This window comes from Oncorhynchus gorbuscha, unplaced genomic scaffold, assembly GCF_021184085.1.
Source record: "Oncorhynchus gorbuscha isolate QuinsamMale2020 ecotype Even-year unplaced genomic scaffold, OgorEven_v1.0 Un_scaffold_1730, whole genome shotgun sequence".
NCBI lineage: Eukaryota > Metazoa > Chordata > Actinopteri > Salmoniformes > Salmonidae > Oncorhynchus > Oncorhynchus gorbuscha.
The window spans coordinates 29,301-57,251 of NW_025746424.1; the positions used below are offsets into that span (position 1 = coordinate 29,301).

Sequence of the window (27,951 nt, forward strand, 5' to 3'; positions counted from 1 at the left end):
GCTACCTGCCGCCCCTACACTCTCACCACTAGGCTACCTGCCTCCCCTACACTCTAACCACTAGGCTACCTGCCACCCCTACACTCTAACCACTAGGCTCTACAAATTCTGTCATGACTAGTGAGATGTTGAAAAGTACATTTGCGGCACAATTTCAGATTACTTTTATTTTGAAAACCCATGTCCTTAAATGGATTTATAGACTGTTTCAAATGTAGACGTTCCACTGGTACGTGCCCGAAGCCCAGCGATGCTAGTGAGAGCAGCAGAGAAACCACCAGCAATCCTTTGGCCATTGAAACCTGGATTTTTTTTTCTGAATTCATCAGTCCTCGAGTCCTTCCATTCTCTCTCCTCAGCTTCTTCTCAAAACTCATTGAAGGAGAAGAAGGTCTGAGGAGAGGGACTTTAGATATTCTCCTCCAATACAGTTGAGGAGGTGAGGAGAGAGGATGCGAGATAATCGAGGAAAGATGAATTGAGAAAGGATAGGCCTCAGTGACTAAAGTACTGGCCACTGGTCTCATTGACGACATGTGTTTTCCAAAATAAAAGGCCTCCAGACAAATTGTAGGCTTTTCCTATGTCATGTCCAAGGAGGCTGTCATCTCGCTTGTGTGATGCTCCTGGTGTTTCTTCAGCAATTTGGGTACATGGAACCCTTTCCCACACAGGCTACAGACATACGGCTTCTCCCCTGTATGGAGCCTCATGTGCACCTTCAGACTCCCCGGTGTGGTGAACCCCTTATCACAGACAGTACAAGGGTACGGCCTCTCTTTAGTGTGCGTGATCTGGTGCACTCTCAGGTTCCCAGACTGGGCGAAACGGGTCCCGCATATAGTGCAGACGTACGGTTTCTCTCCAGTGTGTGTTCTCTGGTGGCTTTGAAGGTCACCAGCCCGTACGAACGTCCGACCGCAGTACGAGCAGCAGAACCTCTTCTCAAGGTTCTTCAAGTGCGTCCTTGCATGCGTCTGCAGCTTCTCTACATCCGTGAAGCTCTTACCGCAGTCGCAGATGTGGTAGAGGACCTCTTCCATGTGTAACTTCTTGAGCTTGTGTTTTTTCAGGCACTGGGATCTGGCGAAGCGTTGTCCGCAGATGGAGCACTGATGCGGTTTCTCCTTGGTGTGGGTCAGTAGGTGGGTGTTGAGGTTCCCTCTGATCGTGAAGCCCTTCCCGCAGTAGGAGCAGTGGTGGAGGTTCTCTCCTGTGTGGATCAGACGATGAACCTTGAGGGTTCTGAAGTGGGAGAACATCTTGCCACAGTCATCACAGTGGTATGGTTTCTCGATACGGTGGGTCTGTCTGTGCTTCCTATACTCCAACAGGTGGGCAAAACTCTCTGCGCACTTGGAGCAGTGGTATGGTTTCTCTCCCGTATGGACTCGCTGGTGGATCTTGAGGTGCCGTAGCAAGGCGAAGGTCTTCCCACACGGATGGCAGACGTGCTTGGTTTTCTCTCCGGTGTGGATGGTCATGTGTCTCCTCAGGTCGTCGGGTCGTAAGAAACACTTCCCGCAGACAGAGCACCGATGTGGTTTCTCTCCGCTGTGAATCAGCGCATGTCTGTTCAGCCGCGTCTTTGTGAGGAACCTCTTTCCGCACTCGGAGCAGCGGTGGTGCTTCTCAGAGATGTCTGTGTCAGATCTGGCAACCTCTCCTGTTTCAATGACAACATTATAGGGGTTAGAGATGCTGCTAGGACAGAGAGGAGAGAACAGCATCACTTGCATGCTTAACAGTATACTGTACATATAGTAAAATACTATAGCGACCCAACACCTAGCAACCTCGTCAAGCGGTTCAGATCACTGTTGGGTTGACAGTCTCCTGGACCCAGTTTGCATACTGGTCGGAGGTACACCCCAAATTTGATACAATACCATGTACCTGCACCCATAGAGATCCTACTCAATTACTAGAGGGGCTGTGTTGTGAACCCTCAAAGTTCCATAATGGTCTGAAAATGGCAGCCATCTTGGTCAGGGAGAAATCCAACACAGTCTAATTGGAATGAATGGCAGTAGGTGATGCATTTCCTGCTTTAACTGACGCAGGGAAATAAAAGGCATGTGATGCATCAGAAATTGGGTAATAGAATTAGTCGACCTAAAATATTGGTCATATAATTATAAATACAGTTTATACAGGTTTTAAACACATTTTCCGTATAATTCGCCTCTAAAATATATGTAAACAAACCCACAATGACTCAATGTGTGCTCTCTTGGAAAGCAGTGAGTGTTTTTATACGATACAATATCAGTACTTGCATTTTACAACTTGTCAAATGTCCTATCAACAACTGATGTCATAAAGTGTACGGCTGTGGATTGACTGCATTGTTTTAATGGCATGTTGGCAGCTATTTTTTTAAGCTGTCTGGATAGCTAGCTAAAAAGCAAACAGTGGAGATCATCTTCAAATTCATTGTGTTACACAATAGTGTACCTGTACCATAGTCAATCAAATAGTTTAACATCAGGGTATGGGTGTTTCTCTCACCTTTGTGAACCACCTGGTGTCGTCTCAGGTCATAGGATCGCAAGAAGGCCTTCCCGCAAACGGAACAATGGTGGGGTTTCTCTCCGCTGTGGGTCATCGTGTGTATCTTCAAGCTGCTGGCTGCAGTAAACCGCTTGCCGCACTGGGAGCAGAGGTACGGTCTCTCCGGGTCAGGGTCCCCAAGGCTGTCTGGGTCAGAGCTGGCACCCTCTCCTGTTTTAATGGCAACATTACAGGGGTTAAACACTTGTTTTCTATTTTATATGCTATACTATGCATCGGTATCTAAAAAGGTAGAAAGGATAGTTGACTTCTCCTAAATGTATATTCTGATCTGAGTTGGTCCTACCCACACCTTCCTCCTCCTCTTAGATGCATGTTCTGATCAGCGATTACTGGGATATTCAAGTCCGGGCTCTGGCTGGGCCACTCAAGGACATTCAGAGACTTGTCCCGAAGCCACTCCTGCGTTGTCTTGGCTGTGTGCTTAAGGTCGTTGTCCTGTTGGAAGGCGAACCTTCGCCCCAGTCTGAGGTCCTGAGTACTCTGGAGCAGGTTTTCATCAAGAATCTCCCTGTACATTGCTCCGTTCATCTTTTCCTCGATCCTGACTAGTATCCCAATCCTGGCCGCTGAAAAACATCCCCACAGCATAATGCTGCCACCACCATGCTTCACCATAGGGATGGCGCCAGGTTTCCTCTTTGGCATTCAGGCCAAAGAGTTCAATCTTAGTTTCATCAGACAAGATAATCTTGTTTCTCACGGTCTAAGTCCATAAAGGCCTGATTGGTGGAGTGCTGCAAAGATGGTTGTCCTTGTGGAAGGTTCTCCCATCGCCACAGAGGAACTCTGGAGCTCTGACTGAGTGACCATCGGGTTCTTGGTCACCTCCATGACCAAGGCCCTTCTCCCGATTGCTCAGTTTGGCAAGGTGGCTCTAGGAAACCCTTCCCCATATCTGTGTCGTGACACAGTCCTGTCTCTGAGCTCTAAGGACAATTCCTTCGACCTCATGGCTTGGTTTTTGCTCTGACATGCACTGTCAACTGTGGGACCTTATATAGACAGGTGTGTGCCTTTCCAAATCATGTCCAATCAAATACATTTACCACAGGTGGACTCCAATCAAGATGTAGAAACATCAAGGATGATCAATGGAAACAGGATGCACCTGAGCTCAATTTCGAGTCTCCTAGCAAAGGGTCTCTGTTTTAATTTTTAATATATTTGCAAACATTTCTGAAAACCTGTTTTTGCTTCGTCATTATGGGGTATTGTGTGTAGATTGATGAGGATGTTTTAAATTTGTTTAATCTATTTTAGAATAAAGCTGTAGTGTAACAAAATGTGGGGAAAGTCAAGTGGTCTGAATACTTAGCGAATGCACTGTATGTCGGTAAGTAGCCTTCCACAAGCCTTGGCCTGAACAAACCAGAACGGCTCATAGGACAGATCTCCTGTTTCTGAAGCGTGAGGCAGAGGCAGGAGAGTATGTAGTGTTATGTAGTGTTATGTAGTGTTATGTAGTGTTATGTAGTGTTATGTAGTGTTATGTAGTGTTATGTAGTGTTAGTGTTATGTAGTGTTATGTAGTGTTATGTAGTGTTATGTAGTGTTATGTAGTGTTATGTAGTGTTAGTGTTATGTAGTGTTATGTAGTGTTATGTAGTGTTATGTAGTGTTATGTAGTGTTATGTAGTGTTAGTGTTATGTATATTTTATGGATATCATGTATTTTATTTGTTGCGTTTTATTTATTTATTTGCTGAACCTCGGCAAGACGGAGCTGCTCTTCCTCCCGGGGAAGGACTGCCCGTTCCATGATCTCGCCATCACGGTTGACAACTCCATTGTGTCCTCCTCCCAGAGCGCTAAGAACCTTGGCGTGATCCTGGACAACACCCTGTCGTTCTCAACTAACATCAAGGCTGTGGCCCGTTCCTGTAGGTTCATGCTCTACAACATCCGCAGAGTACGACCCTGCCTCACACAGGAAGCGGCGCAGGTCCTGATCCAGGCACTTGTCATCTCCCGTCTGGATTACTGCAACTCGCTGTTGGCTGGGCTCCCTGCCTGTGCCATTAAACCCCTACAACTCATCCAGAACGCCGCAGCCCGTCTGGTGTTCAACCTTCCCAAGTTCTCTCACGTCACCCCGCTCCTCCGCTCTCTCCACTGGCTTCCAGTTGAAGCTAGCATCCGCTACAAGACCATGGTGCTTGCCTACGGAGCTGTAAGGGGAACGGCACCTCAGTACCTCCAGGCTCTGATCAGGCCCTACACCCAAACAAGGGCACTGCGTTCATCCACCTCTGGCCTGCTCGCCTCCCTACCACTGAGGAAGTACAGTTCCCGCTCAGCCCAGTCAAAACTGTTCGCTGCTCTGGCCCCCCAATGGTGGAACAAACTCCCTCACGACGCCAGGACAGCGGAGTCAATCACCACCTTCCGGAGACACCTGAAACCCCACCTCTTTAAGGAATACCTAGGATAGGATAAGTAATCCTTCTCACCCCCCCCCTTTTAAGATTTAGATGCACTATTGTAAAGTGACTGTTCTACTGGATGTCATAAGGTGAATGCACCAATTTGTAAGTCGCTCTGGATAAGAGCGTCTGCTAAATGACTTAAATGTAAATGTAATGTAATTTCCTGTTTTGACCCCAGTAAGAGGGGCTAATTGAGGATCCCAATAAATACTACTAAATACTACACAACTTATTCTGAGACCTGGACCAGGCTGCATGTAGCTGGTTTGAAAATGATTTAAAAGTCATATGAATGTGGCTCACCTTTTAGTCAGTTACATTTCTATGGCAGCGAATCCTTCACCAACTAACCTCAGGCCAACTCTATCCTGAATGAATCCTTCACCAACTAACCTCAGGCCAACTCTATCCTGAATGAATCCTTCAGAACTAACCTGCCCAACTCTATCCTGAATGAATCCTTCACCACCTAACCTCAGGCCAACTCTATCCTGAATGAATCCTTCACCAACTAACCTCAGGCCAACTCTATCCTGAATGAATCCTTCACCAACTAACCTCAGGCCAACTCTATCCTGAATGAATCCTTCACCAACTAACCTCAGGCCAACTCTATCCTGAATGAATCCTTCACCAACTGACCTCAGGCCAACTCTATCCTGAATTAATCCTTCAGAACTAACCTGCCCAACTCTATCCTGAATGAATAGTCTGAACCGCGAGTTGAGGACCAATGAAATCAGAATCCCTCCCTCTTGCAAAGAGTGCGTCATCATCTCCTTCATCTCCTTCATTTGAGGAAGAAGACTGATTAAATATGTTATTAAATATATGTTATTATATGTTATTAATTAAATGTTTGTGTGTGATTTTTATTTATTTTTACAATTTAAAAAAAATACCTATCACATGATTTAGTAATGACAGAATTCATTTAGAAACTAAAATAAGCATTTATTATTATTATAATTTATTTTAACAATCAGAATCAACACAGCAAAGTAAAACAATGAAGAAGATACTTCTAAACGCTTATTTCACACCTCCGCCTGCTGAATCCGTAACATTACTTTTCCTTCATTGTGATTTTCGTCTCAAATTTGAACATGGCACTGATTTGCCCACTGATTTGCCCAGTACAGCTGGCCTACTTCAGCAGTACTGTATCATTTTAATCATTTTAGTCAATAAGATTCTTGCTACGTAGCTTAACTTTCTGAACATTCGAGACGTGTAGTCCACTTGTCATTCCAATCTCCTTTGCATTAGCGTAGCCTCTTCTGTAGCCTGTCAACTATGTGTCTGTTTATCCCTGTTCTCTCCTCTCTGCACAGACCATACAAACGCTCCTCACCGCGTGGCCGCGGCCACCCTACTCTGGTGGTCCCAGCGCGCACGACCCACGTGGAGTTCCAAGTCTCCGGTAGCCTCTGGAACTGCCAATCTGCGGTCAACAAGGCAGAGTTCATCTCAGCCTATGCCTCCCTCCAGTCCCTCGACTTCTTGGCACTGACGGAAACATGGATCACCACAGACAACACTGCTACTCCTACTGCTCTCTCTTCGTCCGCCCACGTGCTCTCGCACACCCCGAGAGCGTCTGGTCAGCGGGGTGGTGGCACCGGGATCCTCATCTCTCCCAAGTGGTCATTCTCTCTCTCTCCCCTTACCCATCTGTCTATCGCCTCCTTTGAATTCCATGCTGTCACAGTTACTAGCCCTTTCAAGCTTAACATCCTTATCATTTATCGCCCTCCAGGTTCCCTCGGAGAGTTCATCAATGAGCTTGATGCCTTGATAAGCTCCTTTCCTGAGGACGGCTCACCTCTCACAGTTCTGGGCGACTTTAACCTCCCCACGTCTACCTTTGACTCTTTCCTCTCTGCCTCCTTCTTTCCACTCCTCTCCTCTTTTGACCTCACCCTCTCACCTTCCCCCCCTACTCACAAGGCAGGCAATACGCTCGACCTCATCTTTACTAGATGCTGTTCTTCCACTAACCTCATTGCAACTCCCCTCCAAGTCTCCGACCACTGCCTTGTATCCTTTTCCCTCTCGCTCTCATCCAACACCTCCCACACTGCCCCTACTCGGATGGTATCGCGCCGTCCCAACCTTCGCTCTCTCTCCCCCGCTACTCTCTCCTCTTCCATCCTATCATCTCTTCCCTCCGCTCAAACCTGCTCCCACCTATCTCCTGATTCTGCCTCCTCAACCCTCCTCTCCTCCCTCTCTGCATCCCTTGACTCTCTATGTCCCCTATCCTCCAGGCCGGCTCGGTCCTCCCTCCCGCTCCGTGGCTCGATGACTCATTGCGAGCTCACAGAACAGGGCTCCGGGCAGCCGAGCGGAAATGGAGGAAAACTCGCCTCCCTGCGGACCTGGCATCCTTTCACTCCCTCCTCTCTACATTTTCCTCCTCTGTCTCTGCTGCTAAAGCCACTTTCTACCACGCTAAATTCCAAGCATCTGCCTCTAACCCTAGGAAGCTCTTTGCCACCTTCTCCTCCCTCCTGAATCCTCCGCCCCCTCCCCCCTCCTCCCTCTCTGCAGATGACTTCGTCAACCATTTTGAAAAGAAGGTCGACGACATCCGATCCTCGTTTGCTAAGTCAAACGACACCGCTGGTTCTGCTCACACTGCCCTACCCTGTGCTCTGACCTCTTTCTCCCTCTCTCTCCAGATGAAATCTCGCGTCTTGTGACGGCCGGCCGCCCAACAACCTGCCCGCTTGACCCTATCCCCTCCTCTCTTCTCCAGACCATTTCCGGAGACCTTCTCCCTTACCTCACCTCGCTCATCAACTCATCCCTGACCGCTGGCTACGTCCCTTCCGTCTTCAAGAGAGCGAGAGTTGCACCCCTTCTGAAAAAACCTACACTCGATCCCTCCGATGTCAACAATTACAGACCAGTATCCCTTCTTTCTTTTCTCTCCAAAACTCTTGAACGTGCCGTCCTTGGCCAGCTCTCCCGCTATCTCTCTCTGAATGACCTTCTTGATCCAAATCAGTCAGGTTTCAAGACTAGTCATTCAACTGAGACTGCTCTCCTCTGTATCACGGAGGCGCTCCGCACTGCTAAAGCTAACTCTCTCTCCTCTGCTCTCATCCTTCTAGATCTGTCGGCTGCCTTCGATACTGTGAACCATCAGATCCTCCTCTCCACCCTCTCCGAGTTGGGCATCTCCGGCGCGGCCCACGCTTGGATTGCGTCCTACCTGACAGGTCGCTCCTACCAGGTGGCGTGGCGAGAATCTGTCTCCTCACCACGCGCTCTCACCACTGGTGTCCCCCAGGGCTCTGTTCTTGGCCCTCTCCTATTCTCGCTATACACCAAGTCACTTGGCTCTGTCATAACCTCACATGGTCTCTCTTATCATTGCTATGCAGACGACACACAATTAATCTTCTCCTTTCCCCCTTCTGATGACCAGGTGGCGAATCGCATCTCTGCATGTCTGGCAGACATATCAGTGTGGATGACGGATCACCACCTCAAGCTGAACCTCGGCAAGACGGAGCTGCTCTTCCTCCCGGGGAAGGACTGCCCGTTCCATGATCTCGCCATCACGGTTGACAACTCCATTGTGTCCTCCTCCCAGAGCGCCAAGAACCTTGGCGTGATCCTGGACAACACCTGTCGTTCTCAACCAACATCAAGGCGGTGGCCCGTTCCTGTAGGTTCATGCTCTACAACATCCGCAGAGTACGACCCTGCCTCACACAGGAAGCGGCGCAGGTCCTAATCCAGGCACTTGTCATCTCCCGTCTGGATTACTGCAACTCGCTGTTGGCTGGGCTCCCTGCCTGTGCCATTAAACCCCTTCAACTCATCCAGAACGCCGCAGCCCGTCTGGTGTTCAACCTTCCCAAGTTCTCTCACGTCACCCCGCTCCTCCGTTCTCTCCACTGGCTTCCAGTTGAAGCTCGCATCCGCTACAAGACCATGGTGCTTGCCTACGGAGCTGTGAGGGGAACGGCACCTCAGTACCTCCAGGCTCTGATCAGGCCCTACACCCAAACAAGGGCACTGCGTTCATCCACCTCTGGCCTGCTCGCCTCCCTACCACTGAGGAAGTACAGTTCCCGCTCAGCCCAGTCAAAACTGTTCGCTGCTCTGGCCCCCCAATGGTGGAACAAACTCCCTCACGACGCCAGGACAGCGGAGTCAATCACCACCTTCCGGAGACACCTGAAACCCCACCTCTTTAAGGAATACCTAGGATAGGATAAGTAATCCCTCTCACCCCCCCCTAAGTTTTAGATGCACTATTGTTAAGTGACTGTCCCACTGGATGTCATAAGGTGAATGCACCAATTTGTAAGTCGCTCTGGATAAGAGCGTCTGCTAAATGACTTAAATGTTAAATGTAATGTAAATGGATTTGACGTTTCAGCATCGTCTCAATGAAGAATTCGACAAGCCATGTTGAGTACCAATGAAATCAGAATCCTTCTGCTGGAGTCAGCGGCAGGCAGAAGAGAAATATCCACGGTCGTAGTACGGATGAAGCCTGAGCTGGGATACCAAGCTAACTGAAGCCCGGTTAGCTTTAGAAAACCCAGAGTAGCTTGCTTCGTAGGATACCCCTCAGAACACAGTGTGTATTTACTGATGGTGTCAAATCAGGTTCTGGACGTAACAAAGGGTTTCCCGGAGGGATCCATTCTTGGTCTGTTTTTTTTCTCTCTCTCTCTCTCTCTCTCTCTCTCTCTCTCTCTCTCTCTCTCTCTCTCTCTCTCTCTCTCTCTCTCTCTCTCTCTCTCTCTCTCATTATCTTAAAATGGTATCGTTCACCTGTACGCAGATGACACTGTGGTGTGTGCTGTTGCCTTCGCAGCTGACCAGGCTCTGACAGAGCTTCAATCTGTCTTCATTGTTCTGCAGAAAGCCTTTGTTGAACTTAAACTTAATGCAGGTAAAACCAAGTACACGTACATTTTCCAAATCACTTTTTTTATTTTAAATATCTGATGATTTATGCATAAGTATAGTATACGTACTTTGTATGGTGCTCTCGCGGATCGTGTCCCCGCCTATATACATATCTGACTACCTGGATGGGTGAAAAGCGATCTTTAAAAAAAAAGTATGTTGATGCATTAGTTCAAAGAAATTAATAATATTACAAAATAAATAAAAACCATTCTTTTTTAAATCGGCTTCTTCTATAGGAACTGGTCTTTCGTTAAATAGCAGAAAACAAATAATTTCGTCAACATTCGTTCCAGGTATATTGACTATGGCGGATATTGTCTATCTGAATGCAGCTGCCACTATTGAAGTCATTGGATGTGGTTCATCACGATGCGTTGCGATTTATTACGGCCGATAGGTTCAGCACACATTGCATTTTGTATCAGAACGCAGGCTGGCCCACCTTGAAGTCTCGTACATAGATGCATTGTGCTCTTTTTGTCTATAAAAATGGCCTATTGCATACATTTCCGCCATACCTTACCTCATTGTTAACCTGTAGATGTACGGGCTACCGGACCCGGGCTCAGAGATGGCAACTCTCTAGATATCCTTTCGAGATCCCCCGAGTTGGGTAGATCTGCTTTTAGTTTTTTTGTACTTCAGTGTGGAATGATCTACAATGCACTTTAAAATGGTAGGAATTGGTGCCTCTTGGGCCTTTCAGATGGTTGTCAGGGGGACCCTCTAGGGCCTTCCAGACGGTTGTTAGGGGGACCTTCTAGGGCCTTTCAGACAGTTGTTAGGGGGACCTTCTAGGGCCTTTCAGACGGTTGTTAGGGGGACCTTCTAGGGCCTTTCAGACGGTTGTTAGGGGGACCTTCTAGGGCCTTTCAGACAGTTGTTAGGGGGACCCTCTAGGGCCTTTCAGACAGTTGTTAGGGGGACCTTCTAGGGCCTTTCAGACGGTTGTTAGGGGGACCTTCTAGGGCCTTTCAGACGGTTGTTAGGGGGACCCTCTAGGGCCTTTCAGACGGTTGTTAGGGGGACCTTCTAGGGCCTTTCAGATGGTTGTTAGGGGGACCTTCTAGGGCCTTTCAGATGGTTGTTAGGGGACCTTCTAGGGCCTTTCAGACGGTTGTTAGGGGGACCTTCTAGGGCCTTTCAGACAGTTGTTAGGGGGACCCTCTAGGGCCTTTCAGACGGTTGTTAGGGGGACCTTTTAGGGCCTTTCAGACGGTTGTTAGGGGACCTTCTAGGGCCTTTCAGATGGTTGTTAGGGGGACCTTCTAGGGCCTTTCAGATGGTTGTTAGGGGGACCCTCTAGGGCAGGGGTGTCAAAGTCAAATGGACGGAGGGCCAAATAAAATATTTAGCTACAAGCCGAGGGCCGGACTGTTCGAATGTTCATTGAAATTTTTTAAAATGACGCATATAGTCTAGTGAACCTAATTGAACCTACTGAAAACCTAACAAATATATTCCAATATGATCAGATAAATAAAGCAATATTTTCTTATGGCTCTGTCAGTAATCTTTAATTTTCAACAGACACAAAAGACAAATTTCCTTTATATAAAAATCCCCATAACATGAACATTAAATGAAAGAAACCGGTATTCAAGGCACCATCAGTAGCCTATATTTTCTATTTTAGCAAAAGTGGGCTAAATTTACTTCAAAGAAAAAAACAATAATAGCAATTTTCTATCATCCACTCAACTTGGTTTTAAATGCCTTCACTGTACTGTACATATCAGAGATGACACGATCCCGACCCTGCAGCTGCAAGTTCATTGCATTCAGATGACTCGTAATGTCACACAGAAAAGCCATTTCACACAGAAACATTTCGTCTCGGAGTTGTGTTGTGTCTTTCCCTTTGCTGTCCAAGAACAGACAAATCTCCTCACGAAGCTCGAAACATCTTTGAAGCACCTTTCCCTGGCTTAGCCATCGCACCTCTGTGTGATAAGGCAAATCACCATGCTCCGTTTCTAACTCCGTCAGAAATGCCTTGAACTGGCGGTGATTCAAACCTTTGGCTCTGATAAAGTTAACTGTGCGCGTGATGATGCTCATTACATGCTCCATTTTCAAGGCTTTACCGCACAACGCTTCCTGGTGTATGATACAATGATAAGCTGTCAGCTCACCTGTCGCGTTTTCCTCTTGCATCTTTTCCCGTATCTTCTCCACCAGTCCGCTCCTGTGTCCACACATCGCAGGTGCTCCGTCGGTTGTCAAACCCACGAGTTTTTCCCAAGGCAGCTCCATCTCATTTACACATCTTGACACCTCTTCATACAAATCATGCCCCGTAGTTGTGCCATGCATAGGACGTAAAGCCAAAAACTCCTCTGTCACGCTTAGGCTGGAGTCCACTCCGCGGATGAAAATTGACAACTGGGCAATGTCAGAAATGTCGGTGCTCTCATCCACAGCCAAGGAATATGCAATGAAATCTTTTCCCTTTTTCACAAGCTGCTCTTTTAGATTGATGGACAACTGGTCTACTCTCTCGGCAATGGTGTTTCTGCTCAGACTCACATTTAAAAAGAGTTGCCTTTTTTCTGGGCAAACTTCGTCACAAACTTTAATCATGCAGTTTTTGATGAAATCCCCCTCCGTAAATGGCCGGGCTGATTTAGCGATCTCTTCTGCCAAAATAAAACTGGCCTTGACAGCAGCCTGGCCTTGTGATTTGGCTTTTTTGAACAGAGCCTGTCGAGATTTGAGGCCTCGTTTTAATTCCTCTGCCTTTTGTAGCCTTTGTTCCATGTCCATATTCTTGTTTTTGTCCGCGTGTTTCGTTTCATAATGTCGTCTCAGATTATACTCTTTCAGTACCGCCACACTTTCTCCACACAGAAGACACACAGGTTTTCCAGCTACCTCCGTGAACAAATACTCCGACTCCCACCTTGTTTGAAACCCCCGGTTCTCAGTGTCCACCTTCCGTTTTGCCATTTTTGATGGGTATCTGAAAGTTAATTTTACTGTGATGCTGACAACTGCTGTGCCAATAAATATTGAAATGAAGCAGCCTACTGCTCGGTGCGTCACGTTGCATTGTGGGAAATGTAGTATTGGTGCGTGTAAAAGATCTGCGGGCTGCCGGCTTGCTGCGGTCTGCGGGCCGGTTCTAATAACAAATCAAGATCATCCCAGGGGCCGTAAAAAACCTTCTCGCGGGCCGGATGTGGCCCGCGGGCCTTGACTCTGACATATGTGCTCTAGGGCCTTTCAGACGGTTGTTAGGGGGACCCTCTAGGGTCTTTCAGACGGTTGTTAGGGGGACCTTCTAGGGCCTTTCAGACAGTTGTTAGGGGACCCTCTAGGGCCTTTCAGACGGTTGTTAGGGGGACCTTTTAGGGCTTTCAGATGGTTGTTAGGGGGACCTTCTAGGGCCTTTCAGACAGTTGTCAGGGGGACCCTCTAGGGCCTTTCAGACGGTTGTTAGGGGGACCCTCTAGGGCCTTTCAGACGGTTGTTAAGGGGACCCTCTAGGGTCTTTCAGACGGTTGTTAGGGGGACCTTCTAGGGCCTTTCAGACAGTTGTTAGGGGGACCCTCTAGGGCCTTTCAGGGGACCTTTTAGGGCTTTCAGATGGTTGTTAGGGGGACCTTCTAGGGCCTTTCAGACAGTTGTCAGGGGGACCCTCTAGGGCCTTTCAGACGGTTGTTAGGGGGACCCTCTAGGGCCTTTCAGACGGTTGTTAGGGGGACCCTCTAGGGCCTTTCAGACTGTTAGGGGGACCCTCTAGGGCCTTTCAGACGGTTGTTAGGGGGACCTTCTAGGGCCTTTCAGACTGTTAGGGGGACCCTCTAGGGCCTTTCAGATGGTTGTTAGGGGGACCTTCTAGGCCTTTCAGACGGTTGTTAGGGGGACCTTCTAGGGCAGGGGTGTCAAACATACGGCCCGCGGGCCGGAACCGGCCCCCTAGGAAGTTCGATCAGGCCCGCAGGATAATTTGAAAGTGGAAAAAATGCATAAAAGACATGGAATTAATATTTTTAATTCGCTGCAATTCATGGATTATCCGCTAAGGGGCGCACTCTTTCCATCAGAGTAGAAGACAAGCCGCATCACTGAGACAGACTGAAAACAGCAGACGGTATCAATGCGCCATCTGCTGCTTGTTACGACGTTGTTAATACCTTGGTCTCTACCTCTCCGCTACACCCTCATTAGCCAAAATGTCGTTATCCAAACGGAGAAAAGTAGATAAGGAGTGTAGAATTTTCAAAGAAAAATGGACCACATCCTATTTATTTACAGAGATGCACGGAAAACCTTGTGCTTGGTGTGTTTGCAACAAGTTTCGGTATTGAAGGAATATAATATTCGACGCCACTACGAGACTCATCACAGCGAAAAATATGACGGCTTGCAAGGACAACTGAGAAGAGATAAGATTAACGAATTGCTGGCGGGTCTGAGGAAACAGCAGTCAACTTTCAGCCAGAGCCGAGAAGTCAGTGAAGCAGCGGTAAAAGCCAGCTACCTAATTGCTAGCGAAATAGCATTAGCATCGAAGCCGTATTCCGACGGTGACTTTGTTAAACAATGCATGATGAAGGCGGCTGAACTTGTATGTCCCGAGAAGCGACAAGCTTTTGCCAATATTAGCCTGACGAGGAATACTATAGCAGAGAGGATTTCTGTCATGTTTTGTCTTATATTGTCTTGTCATTTTGCTTTCCCTTCTGTTCGTTTTCCCCCTGCTGGTCTTTTTTGGTTCGTTCCCTTTTTTCTCTCTTCCTCCCTCTCTCTCTTCTCTCTATCGTTCCGTTCCTGCTCCCAGCTGTTCCTATTCCCCTAATCAATCATTTAGTCTTTCCACACCTGTTCCCTATCTTTTCCTCTGATTAGAGTCCTTATTTCTCCCCTTGTTTTCCGTTTCTGTTCTGTCGGATCCTTGTATATTGTTCACCGTGATGTGTCTTTGTCTCGCCGTGTCGTGTTTCCCTCAGATGCTGCGTGGTGAGCAGGTGTCTGAGTCTGCTACGGTCAGTGCCTTCCCGAGGCAACCTACAGTTTATGGTCGAGTCTCCAGTCTGTCCTCGTCATTACGAGTGGAATTGTTTTTTATGCTTTGTTTACCGCTCCGATTTGTCTAGGAGTTTTGCATATTTCCTTTACTGGAATAAAGACTCTGTTTTCGCCAAGTCGCTTTTGGGTCCTCATTCACCTGCATAACAATTTCGGAACTATCGGCAGATTTAGACAGTCAATTGAAACAGAGAGTCAAGTCATTTATTGCATTTTCCGTGGCAATTGACGAGAGCACTGACATCACAGACGTGGCCCAACTGGCCATATTTATTAGAGGAGTTGATAATATGAGACATTGACTATATATATTGACTATATTGACTGCATTACTATATTTTTCAGTACCAATTAAAGTTTTGTGCCTTTGTACAATCAGTGGGATCAGTTGCAATGCATATTTGTGAATGATAAAAGTAAATTGCACATTTGTCTAAGGAAATATGAGGTGTTTCATGAAATGTTTTGTAAAAGGATAGTTCATTAAATTTCAATATTTTCCTAATGTTCTTGTGCTTCTTTACACCAAAACAAAGGAAAGACATGATATTTTGGTTATTTATAGCAGAGTATGGTATAATTTTAATGGTCCGGCCCACTTGACATCTCCCTAGGCCGTATGTGGCCCACGATGCGAAATGAGTTTGACACCCCTGTTCTAGGGCCTTTCAGATGGTTGTTAGGGGGACCTTTTAGGGCCTTTCAGATGGTTGTTAGGGGGACCTTCTAGGGCCTTTCAGATGGTTGTTAGGGGGACCTTCTAGGGCCTTTCAGATGGTTGTTAGGGGGACCTTCTAGGGCCTTTCAGATGGTTGTTAGGGGGACCTTCTAGGGCCTTTCAGATGGTTGTTAGGGGGACCGTTTTACTGAATGTGTCTGTTTTTTATAATTTTGTTTTGCTTTTCGTGTTGATGTGTATAATAATGTGTACATGAATGGGTAGTTTAATGGTTTTATTGTATATTAATGTGTATATGAATGGGTAGTTTAATAGGTTTATTGTATATTAATGTGTATATGAATGGGTAGTTTAATGGGTTTTATGTATATTAATGTTTATATGAATGGGTAGTGTAATGAGTTTATTGTATATTAATGAGTAGTTTAATAGGTTTATTGTATATTAATGTGTATACGAATGGGTAGTTTAATGGGTTTTATGTATATTAATGTGTATATGAATGGGTAGTTTAATGGGTTTTATGTATATTAATGTGTATATGAATGGGTAGTTTAATAGGTTTATTGTATATTAATGTGTATATATGGGTAGTTTAAGTTTAATGGGTTTATTGTATATTAATGTATATGAATGGGTAGTTTAATAGGTTTAAATAAAATCACATTTTATCTGTCACATACACATGGTTAGCAGATGTCAATGCGAGTGTAGCGAAATGCTTGTGCTTCTAGTTACGACAGTGCAGTAATATCTAACAAGTAATCTAACAAATTCACAACGACTACCTAATACACACACACAATGTAAGGGGATGGAATAAGAATATGTATCTATAAATATATGGATGTGCGATGGCTGTGCGGCATAGGAAAGATGCAATAGATGGTATAAAATACAGTATATATACATATGAGATGAGTAATGTAGGATATGTAAACATATAAAAGTGGCATTATTTAAAGTGACAACATGATTAAATCCATTTATTAAAGTGGTCAGTGATTTGAGTCTGTATGTTGGCAGCAGCCTCTTTATATTAGTGATGGCCTTGAGATAGAAGCTGTTTTTCATTCTCTCAGTCCCAGCTTTGATGCACCTGTACTGACCTCGCCTTCTGGATGATAGCGGGGTGAACAGGCAGTGGCTCAGGTGGTTGTTGTCCTTGATGATCTTTTTGGCCTTCCTGTGACATCGGGTGGTGTAGGTGTCCTGGAGGGAAGGTAGTTTGCCCCCGGTGATGCGTTGTGCAGTCCGCACCACCCTCTGGAGAGCCTTGCGGTTCAGGGAAGTGTAGTTGCCCCCGGTGATGCGTTGTGCAGACCGCACTACCCTCTGGAGAGCCTTACGGTTCAGGGAAGGTAGTTTGCCCTACCAGGTGGTGATAAAGCCTGACAGGATGATCTCGATTGTGCATCTGTAGAAGTTTGTGGGGGTTTTAGGTGACAAGCCAAATTTCTTCAGCTTCTTCACCATGCTGTCTGTGTGGGTGGACCATTTCAGTTTGTCTGTGATGTGTACGCAGAGGAACTTAACTTTCCACCTTCTCCGCTGCTGTCCCATCAATGTGGAAAGGGAGGTGCTCCCACTGCTGTTTCCTGAAGTACACGATCATCTCCTTTGTTTTGTTGACATTGAGTGAGAGGTTATTTTCCTGACACCACACTCCGAGGGCCCTCACCTCCTCCCTGTAGGCCATCTCGTCATTGTTGGTAATCAAGCCTACCACTGTAGTGTCGTCTGCAAACTTGATGATTGAGTTGGAGGCGTGCATGGCCACGCAGTCATGGCTGAACAGGGAGTACAGGAGAGGGCTGAGAACACACCCTTGTGGGGCCCCAGAACCCCTCATAGCCTGGTTTCTCTCTAGGTTTCTTCCTAGGTTTTGGCCTTTCTAGGGAGTTTTTCCTAGCCACCGTGCTTCTACACCTGCATTGCTTGCTGTTTGGGGTTTTAGAATGGGTTTCTGTACAGCACTTTGCATATTAATGTCTATATAAATGTGGAGTTTAATGTATTTATTGTATATTAATATGTATATGAATGGGTATTTGAATGTGTTTATTGTATATTAATGGGTAGTTGAATGTGTTTATTGTATATTAATGTGTATATGAATGGGTAGTTTAATAGGTTTATTGTATATTAATGTGTATTGAATGGGTAGTTTAATGGGTTTATTGTATATTAATGGGTAGTTGAATGTGTTTATTGTATATTAATGTGTATATGAATGGGTAGTTTAATAGGTTTATTGTATATTAATGTGTATATGAATGGGTAGTTTAATGGGTTTATTGTATATTAATGTGTATATGAATGGGTAGTTGAATGTGTTTATTGTATATTAATGTGTATATGAATGGGTAGTTGAATGTGTTTATTGTATATTAATGTGTATATGAATGGGTATTTGAATGTGTTTATTGTATATTAATGGGTAGTTGAATGTGTTTATTGTATATTAATGTGTATATGAATGGGTATTTGAATGTGTTTATTGTATATTAATGGATAGTTGAATGGGCTCCGGGCAGCCGAGCGGAAATGGAGGAAAACTCGCCTCCCTGCGGACCTGGCATCCTTTCACTCCCTCCTCTCTACATTTTCCTCCTCTGTCTCTGCTGCTAAAGCCACTTTCTACCACTCTAAATTCCAAGCATCTGCCTCTAACCCTAGGAAGCTCTTTGCCACCTTCTCCTCCCTCCTGAATCCTCCTCCCCCCCTCCTCCTCCCTCTCTGCAGATGGCTTCGTCAACCATTTTGAAAAGAAGGTCGACGACATCCGATCCTCGTTTGCTAAGTCAAACGACACCGCTGGTTCTGCTCACACTGCCCTACCCTGTGCTCTGACCTCTTTCTCCCCTCTCTCTCCAGATGAAATCTTGCGTCTTGTGACGGCTGGCCGCCCAACAACCTGCCCGCTTGACCCTATCCCCTCCTCTCTTCTCCAGACCATTTCCGGAGACCTTCTCCCTTACCTCACCTCGCTCATCAACTCATCCCTGACCGCTGGCTACGTCCCTTCCGTCTTCAAGAGAGCGAGAGTTGCACCCCTTCTGAAAAAACCTACACTCGATCCCTCCGATGTCAACAACTACATACCAGTATCCCTTCTTTCTTTTCTCTCCAAAACTCTTGAACGTGCCGTCCTTGGCCAGCTCTCCCGCTATCTCTCTCAGAATGACCTTCTTGATCCAAATCAGTCAGGTTTCAAGACTAGTCATTCAACTGAGACTGCTCTTCTCTGTATCACGGAGGCGCTCCGCACTGCTAAAGCTAACTCTCTCTCCTCTGCTCTCATCCTTCTAGACCTATCGGCTGCCTTCGATACTGTGAACCATCAGATCCTCCTCTCCACCCTCTCCGAGTTGGGCATCTCCGGCGCGGCACACGCTTGGATTGCGTCCTACCTGACAGGTCGCTCCTACCAGGTGGCGTGGCGAGAATCTGTCTCCTCACCACGCGCTCTCACCACTGGTGTCCCCCAGGGCTCTGTTCTAGGCCCTCTCCTATTCTCGCTATACACCAAGTCACTTGGCTCTGTCATAACCTCACATGGTCTCTCCTATCATTGCTATGCAGACGACACACAATTAATCTTCTCCTTTCCCCCTTCTGATGACCAGGTGGCAAATCGCATCTCTGCATGTCTGGCAGACATATCAGTGTGGATGACGGATCACCACCTCAAGCTGAACCTCGGCAAGACGGAGCTGCTCTTCCTCCCGGGGAAGGACTGCCCGTTCCATGATCTCGCCATCACGGTTGACAACTCCATTGTGTCCTCCTCCCAGAGCGCTAAGAACCTTGGCGTGATCCTGGACAACACCCTGTCGTTCTCAACTAACATCAAGGCGGTGGCCCGTTCCTGTAGGTTCATGCTCTACAACATCCGCAGAGTACGACCCTGCCTCACACAGGAAGTGGCGCAGGTCCTAATCCAGGCACTTGTCATCTCCCGTCTGGATTACTGCAACTCGCTGTTGGCTGGGCTCCCTGCCTGTGCCATTAAACCCCTACAACTCATCCAGAACGCCGCAGTCAGTCTGGTGTTCAACCTTCCCAAGTTCTCTCACGTCACCCCGCTCCTCCGCTCTCTCCACTGGCTTCCAGTTGAAGCTCGCATCCGCTACAAGACCATGGTGCTTGCCTACGGAGCTGTGAGGGGAACGGCACCTCAGTACCTCCAGGCTCTGATCAGGCCCTACACCCAAACAAGGGCACTGCGTTCATCCACCTCTGGCCTGCTCGCCTCCCTACCACTGAGGAAGTACAGTTCCCACTCAGTTCCCACTCAGCCCAGTCAAAACCTGCTCTGGCCCCCCAATGGTGGAACAAACTCCCTCATGACGCCAGGACAGCGGAGTCAATCACCACCTTCCGGAGACACCTGAAACCCCACCTCTTTAAGGAATACCTAGGATAGGATAAGTAATCCTTCTCACCCCCCTAAAAGATTTAGATGCACTATTGTAAAGTGGCTGTGCCACTGGATGTCATAAGGTGAATGCACCAATTTGTAAGTCGCTCTGGATAAGAGCGTCTGCTAAATGACTTAAATGTAATGTAATGTAAATGTGTTTATTGTATATTAATGTGTATATGAATTGGTCATGTGTTTAAATAAATCCTGGCTTGGTCCCATCTATACCTTCCTCCTCCTCTCCATCCCCCACCTCCTCCTCTGGATGCATGTTCTGATCAGTGATTACCTGGCTTGGTCCTATCCACACCTTCCTCCTCCTCCTCCTCTTCGTCCTTCTCTCTGTCCCTCTCCTCCTCATCCTCTCTTTTAACAATAACAAGCCCTGTAAAACATCAAACCAATAAGACTGGAACACAATGTTCATTAAAACTTTATAATAGATCTTCACATAATAATAGTAATACAAATGTAAAACAATAATAATAGTAATAATAGTAGTAGTAGTAGTAGTAATAATAATAGTAGTATTAGTAGTAGTAGTAGTAATAATAAGTAGTAGTAGTAGTAGTAGTAATAATAATAATAGTAGTAGTAGTAGTAATAATAATAATAGTAGTATTAGTTTGTAGTAGTAGTAATAATAAGTAGTAGTAGTAGTAGTAGTAGTAGTAGTAATAATAATAATAGTAGTAGTAGTAGTAGTAGTAGTAGTAGTAGTAATAATAAGTAGTAGTAGTAGAAGTAGTAGTAATAATAAGTAGTAGTAGTAGAAGTAGTAATAATAATAATAGTAGTATTAGTAGTAATAATAATAGTAGTAGTAGTAGTAATAATAATAATAGTAGTAGTAGTAGTAATAAGTAGTAGTAGTAGTAGTAGTAGTAGTATTAGTAGTAATAGTAGTAGTAGTAGTAGTAGTAGTAGTAGTAATAATAGTAGTAGTAGTAGTAGTAGTAATAATAATAGTAGTAGTAGTAGTAATAATAATAGTAATAATAATAGTAATAATAGTAGTAATAATAACAGCAATAGTAGTAGTAGTAGTAGTAGTAGTAGTAGTAGTAGTAGTAGTAATAATAGTAATAAAAATAGTAGTATTAGTAGTAATAATAATAGTAACAATAATAGTAGTAGTAGTAATAACAATAGTAATAATACTAATAATAGTAGTATTAGTAGTAATAATAGTAGTATTAGTAGTAATAGTAGTAGTAGTAGTAGTAATAATAATAATACTAATAATAATAATAGTAGTATTAGTAGTAATAATAATAGTAACAATAATAGTAGTAGTAATAATAATAGTAATAATACTAATAATAATAATAGTAGTATTAGTAGTAATAATAGTAGTAGTAGTAATAATCATAATAATAGTAATAATAATAATAATAGTAGTATTAGTAGTAATAATAATAATAATAATAGCAATAATAATAATAGTAATAATAATAGTAGTAATAATAATAATGATAATAATAGTAGTAATAATAACAATAATACTAACAATAATAATATAATAGGCTTTATTCTATTCTCTTTCTATTGTAATATATTACCTGGGTTAGTTCTCTTTCTATTGTAATATATTACCTGGGTTAGTTCTCTTTCTATTGTAATATATTACCTGGGTTAGTTCTCTTTCTATTGTAATATATTACCTGGGTTAGTTATCTTTCTATTGTAATATATTACCTGGGTTAGTTATCTTTCTATTGTAATATATTACCTGGGTTCGTCCTCTTTCTATTGTAATATATTACCTGGGTTAGTTCTCTTTCTATTGTAATATATTACCTGGGTTAGTTCTCTTTCTATTGTAATATATTACCTGGGTTAGTTCTCTTTCTATTGTAATATATTACCTGGGTTAGTTCTCTTTCTATTGTAATATATTACCTGGGTTAGTCCTCTTTCTATTGTAATATATTACCTGGGTTAGTTCTCTTTCTATTGTAATATATTACCTGGGTTGGCCACACCTCTTTCTCCCTGGTCCTCCTCTTCTTCCATATCTATTTGAATAACATCAAAACAGGGGCTTAGAGGTTATTTTGGGACTACTGTGTGTGCCACACTAGACAATAGTAGACATGGGTTCAATTCAAATTGAAAATCTGTCTGTGCTTGATTGAAATCAATATGTGCCTGGTCCAATAGTCTCAAAAGTGACCACCACCCCACTTAACTAGCTGACACTTCAGCAAGGCTCCAAAAACACTGAAAGTATTTGAATGTTTTTAAATCATATTTGAACCCAGATCTGGACTTTAAGGACTATGATGTAACCCAGAATGTTGGCATAGCCAACCTGGACTCACCAGAGTCAATGTCATTATCTTCCTCATCCTCTTCTTCCTCTTCCTCCTCCTCCTGGATTTCTCGCTCCTCCTCCTCCTCTTTGATAATCACATTGAGTTCCAGTGTTTGACTGCAGTCCTCCAGCTTCACTGATGCCATCTCTGGACCCTGTTGTGAGCTTGTCTGGGCTGCAACCCTGCAGCCAGAACCCAGTTCAGACATGGTATGAACACGGCAGCCAGAACCCAGTTCAGACATGGTATGAACACGGCAGCCAGAACCCAGTTCAGACATGGTATGAACACGGCAGCCAGAACCCAGTTCAGACATGGTATGAACACGGCAGCCAGAACCCAGCCAGAACCCAGTTCAGACATGGTATGAACACGGCAGCCAGAACCCAGTTCAGACAGACATGGTATGAACACGGCAGCCAGAACCCAGTTCAGACATGGTATGAACACGGCAGCCAGAACCCAGTTCAGACATGGTATGAACACTGCAGCCAGAACCCAGTTCAGACATGGTATGAACACTGCAGCCAGAACCCAGTTCAGACATGGTATGAACACGGCAGCCAGAACCCAGTTCAGACATGGTATGAACACGGCAGCCAGAACCCAGTTCAGACATGGTATGAACACGGCAGCCAGAACCCAGTTCAGACATGGTATGAACACTGCAGCCAGAACCCAGTTCAGACATGGTATGAACACTGCAGCCAGAACCCAGTTCAGACATGGTATGAACACTGCAGCCAGAACCCAGTTTAGACATGGTATGAACACTGCAGCCAGAACCCAGTTCAGACATGGTATGAACACGGCAGCCAGAACCCAGTTCAGACATGGTATGAACACTGCAGCCAGAACCCAGTTCAGACATGGTATGAACACTGCAGCCAGAACCCAGTTCAGACATGGTATGAACACTGCAGCCAGAACCCAGTTCAGACATGGTATGAACACGGCAGCCAGAACCCAGTTCAGACATGGTATGAACACTGCAGCCAGAACCCAGTTCAGACATGGTATGAACACTGCAGCCAGAACCCAGTTCAGACATGGTATGAACACGGCAGCCAGAACCCAGTTCAGACATGGTATGAACACGGCAGCCAGAACCCAGTTCAGACATGGTATGAACACGGCAGCCAGAACCCAGTTCAGACATGGTATGAAGTGGACTGGATGCTTTTAATTTCATTTTAAAGAAAGTGTCTGAATCAGAAAACTAAAATCTAAGTGTTGTTCAGAAATTAAATAAACTAACAGAAAAACATATATAATATACATATACACTTATATACATATATTATATATACACTTATATAAATATATTATATACACACATATATATACACATATATAATATACATACACTTATATACATATATTATATATACACATATATATACACATATATAATATATATATACACTTATATACATATATTATATATACACATATATATACACATATATTATATATACATATATATATATAATATATATATTATATATATATATAATATATATACATATATTATATACACACATATATATACACATATATAATATATATATACATATATTATATATACACATATATATACACATATATAATATATACATATATATATATATAATATATATATAATATATATTATATATATATTATATATAATATATATACATATATTATATACACACATATATATACACATATATAATATATATATACACTTATATACATATATTATATATACACATATATATACACATATATTATATATACATATATATATATAATATATATATTATATATATATATAATATATATACATATATTATATACACACATATATATACACATATATAATATATATATACATATATTATATACACACATATATATACACATATATAATATATATATACACTTATATACACACTACCGTTCAAAAGTTTGGGGTCACTTAGAAATGTACTTGTTTTTGAAAGAAAAACATTTTTTTTTATCCATTAAAATTGATCAGAAATACAGTGAAGACATTGTTAATGTTGTAAATGATTATTGTAGCTGGAAACGGCTGATTTGTAATGGGATATCTACATAGGTGTACAGAGGCCCATTATCAGCAACCATCACTCCTGTGTTCCCCTGGAACACTGTGTTAGCTAATCCAAGTTTATCATTTTAAAAAGGCTAATTGAACATTAGAAAACACTTTTGCAATTATGTTAGCACAGCTGAAAACAGTCGTGCTATTTAAAGAAGCAATAAAACTGGCCTTTAGACTAGTTGAGTGTCTGGAGCATCAGCATTTGTGGGTTTGATTACTGGCTCAAAATGTCTAGAAACAAAGAACTTTCTTCTGAAACTCGTCAGTCTATTCTTGTTCTGAGAAATTAAGGCTATTCCATGTGAGAAATTGCCAAGAAACTGAAGATCTCGTACAACGCTGTGTACTACTCCCTTCACAGAACAGCACAAACTAGCACTAACCAGAATAGAAAGAGGAGTGGGATGCCTCGGTACACAACTGAGCAAGAGGACAAGTAAATTAGAGTGTCTAGTTTGAGAAACAGACACCTCACAAGTCCTCAACTGGCAGCTTCATTAAACAGTACCCGCAAAACACCAGTCTCAATGTCAACATTGAAGTGGAGACTCCGGGATGCTGGTCCTTCTAGGCAGAGTTGCATAGAAAAAGCCATATCTCAGACTGACCAATTTAAAGACAAGATTAAGATGGGTAAAAGAACACAGACAATGGACAGAGGAAGATTGGGGAAAAAAAAGTGTTATGGACAGACAAATCTAAGTTTGAGATATTCGGATCACAAAGGAGATCATTCGTGAGACGGAGAAAATGAAAAGATGCTGGAGGAGTTCTTGACGTCATCTGTCTAGCATGGTGGAGGGAATGTGATGGTCTGGGGGAGGAATGTGATGGTCTGGGGGAGGGAATGTGATGGTCTGGGGGAGGGAATGTGATGGTCTGGGGGAGGGAATGTGATGGTCTGGGGGAGGGAATGTGATGGTCTGGGGGAGGGAATGTGATGGTCTGGGGGAGGGAATGTGATGGTCTGGGGGAGGGAATGTGATGGTCTGGGGGAGGGAATGTGATGGTCTGGGGGAGGGAATGTGATGGTCTGGGGGAGGGAATGTGATGGTCTGGGGGAGGGAATGTGATGGTCTGGGGGAGGGAATGTGATGGTCTGGGGAGGGAATGTGATGGTCTGGGGAGGGAATGTGATGGTCTGGGGGAGGGAATGTGATGGTCTGGGGGAGGGAATGTGATGGTCTGGGGGAGGGAATGTGATGGTCTGGGGGAGGGAATGTGATGGTCTGGGGGAGGGAATGTGATGGTCTGGGGGAGGGAATGTGATGGTCTGGGGAGGGAATGTGATGGTCTGGGGGAGGGAATGTGATGGTCTGGGGGAGGGAATGTGATGGTCTGGGGGAGGGAATGTGATGGTCTGGGGAGGGGGATGGTCTGGGGGGGAATGTGATGGTCTGGGGGAGGGAATGTGATGGTCTGGGGGAGGGAATGTGATGGTCTGGGGGAGGGAATGTGATGGTCTGGGGAGGGAATGTGATGGTCTGGGGGAGGGAATGTGATGGTCTGGGGGAGGGAATGTGATGGTCTGGTGGAGGGAATGTGATGGTCTGGGGGAGGGAATGTGATGGTCTGGGGGAGGGAATGTGATGGTCTGGGGGAGGGAATGTGATGGTCTGGGGGAGGGAATGTGATGGTCTGGGGGAGGGAATGTGATGGTCTGGGGGAGGGAATGTGATGGTCTGGGGGAGGGAATGTGATGGTCTGGGGGAGGGAATGTGATGGTCTGGTGGAGGGAATGTGATGGTCTGGGGGTGCTTTGGTGGTGGTAAAGTGGGAGATTTGTACAGGGTAAAAGGGATCTTGAAGAAGGAAGGTTATCACTCAATTTTTCCACGCCATGCCATACTCTGTGGACGGTGCTTAATTAGAGCCAAAGCACAGCTCCAAACTATGCAATAACTATTTAGGGAAGAAGCATTCAGCTGGTATTCTGTCTATAATGGAGTGGCCAGCACCGTCACCGGATCTCAACCCTATTGAGCTGTTGTGGGAGCAGTTTGACCGTATGGTACATAAGAAATGCCCATCAAGCCAATCCAATTTGTGGGAGGTGCTTCAGGAAGCATGGGGTGAAATCTCTTCAGATTGACAACTAGAATGCCAAAGGCCTGCAAACGCTGTAATTGCTGCAAATTGAGGATTCTTTGATGAAAGCAAAGTTTGAAGGACATAATTATTATTTCAATTAAAAAACATTATTTATAACCTTGTCAATGTCTAGACTATATTTCCTATTCATTTTTACAACTAATTTCAAGTATGTTTTCATGGAAAACAAGGACATTTCTAAGTGACTCCCCATTTTTGAACGGTAGAATATATATATACACACACATACTGACTCGGTATCCTCTTTTCATTATATTTGTCACGGTGTGATGAGTCCGTTTTCTTGCTTGTGCAACAAGCGCTACAGTAGAACAATAAGGGGTATTTAACTAATCAGCACTTTTTTTTACACAGTACCATACTCTTACTCAGATATACATTCATGTTGAGTCCTCACCTATGTAATGGCTTGTATCGATAACGACCCTGAGTAGAAAATAAAAATAAATAAACATGACAGACGGAAACCACAACAACCGCTGCAAGCCGGACAAAACTGACACTATTCAACTGCTGCAATCTACCACATTACCGATTGACAATAAACGTTTACTGTACTGTTCAACGCTTGTCTATCGTTTATATGATCACGAAAGCATTTTCGGATTACCTGAAATCGCTGGTCTTTTATTGATAAACTGGGAGGAGGGTTGCGAATCGGTCGGTGTGATGGCCGACCCCTGCGCTTACATGACGCCCGTGAACATGACGCCCTTTCCCATCCTGCGCGCAGGCGGAAGTTTACTGTACTGGCTCATCCGACTCTCCATGCTCAGAGTCTAATCAAACAATAAAAGACCAGTGATATCAGGTAATCTGTCGTGTTTTGATTATAGTAATTTAAACTATAACCAGACGCTGAAACTTACAGTTAACGTGTATTGTCGGTCGGCGATGTGGAAGATGTTGAACAGTGAGGTTGTAGAGAGCCACGGTCCGTTGGGTTGTCTCGGTTGTTGTTCTGGCCAGGAACGTTATCGATAAAAATCCATTACAGTCCAGGGGAGGAACTTCATATGAATGAATTATGTCGGAGTGAAAACACTGTACGTAGAAAGACTACATTATTTTGCGCGGTCGTACATTACATCACCATTTAGCCTATACAAACATGGTGATTGGTGAAATGGCCTTTAGCTAATTGTTTATCTGCAGCGCTTTCCCTGGCATGAAAGTCGGTTCCTCCCATTGGGATTTATATATATTTTATTGTTTTATATATTATTTTAATTACATGAACATATCTATTTTCCTTTCTTATTAAAGCATCCGCCTCTAGCATACCATGACTGAACCGAGTCCGGCCCAGAAAAGCTCACAGCCAGGTC

General features: G+C 44.4%; 1 protein-coding gene across 1 annotated transcript; it reads right to left on the reverse strand.

Annotated features, from left to right (window-relative positions):
• LOC124023941 (zinc finger protein 883-like) lies at positions 1 to 27,778 on the reverse strand. The gene is made up of 6 exons (XM_046338105.1): positions 27,234 to 27,778; positions 22,408 to 22,583; positions 22,054 to 22,101; positions 20,373 to 20,468; positions 2,512 to 2,724; positions 1 to 1,666 (listed from the first exon to the last, which is right to left on the reverse strand). The coding sequence occupies exons 2-6, from the start codon at positions 22,544 to 22,546 to the stop codon at positions 582 to 584; spliced, it is 1,581 nt and encodes a 526-aa protein (XP_046194061.1). The 5' UTR covers positions 22,547 to 22,583; positions 27,234 to 27,778; the 3' UTR covers positions 1 to 581.
• Between the last annotated feature and the right edge of the window lie 173 nt (positions 27,779 to 27,951).

Coding starts and splice junctions, on each gene's coding strand:
- LOC124023941 (XM_046338105.1), bottom strand. CDS start 22,546: ATGGCATCAGTGAAGCTGGAGGACTGCAGTCAAACACTGGAACTCAAT. Junction 22,102..22,407: donor AGATAATGACATTGACTCTG/GTGAGTCCAGGT, acceptor TTATTCAAATAG/ATATGGAAGAAGAGGAGGAC. Junction 20,469..22,053: donor AAGAGGTGTGGCCAACCCAG/GTAATATATTAC, acceptor GATGTTTTACAG/GGCTTGTTATTGTTAAAAGA.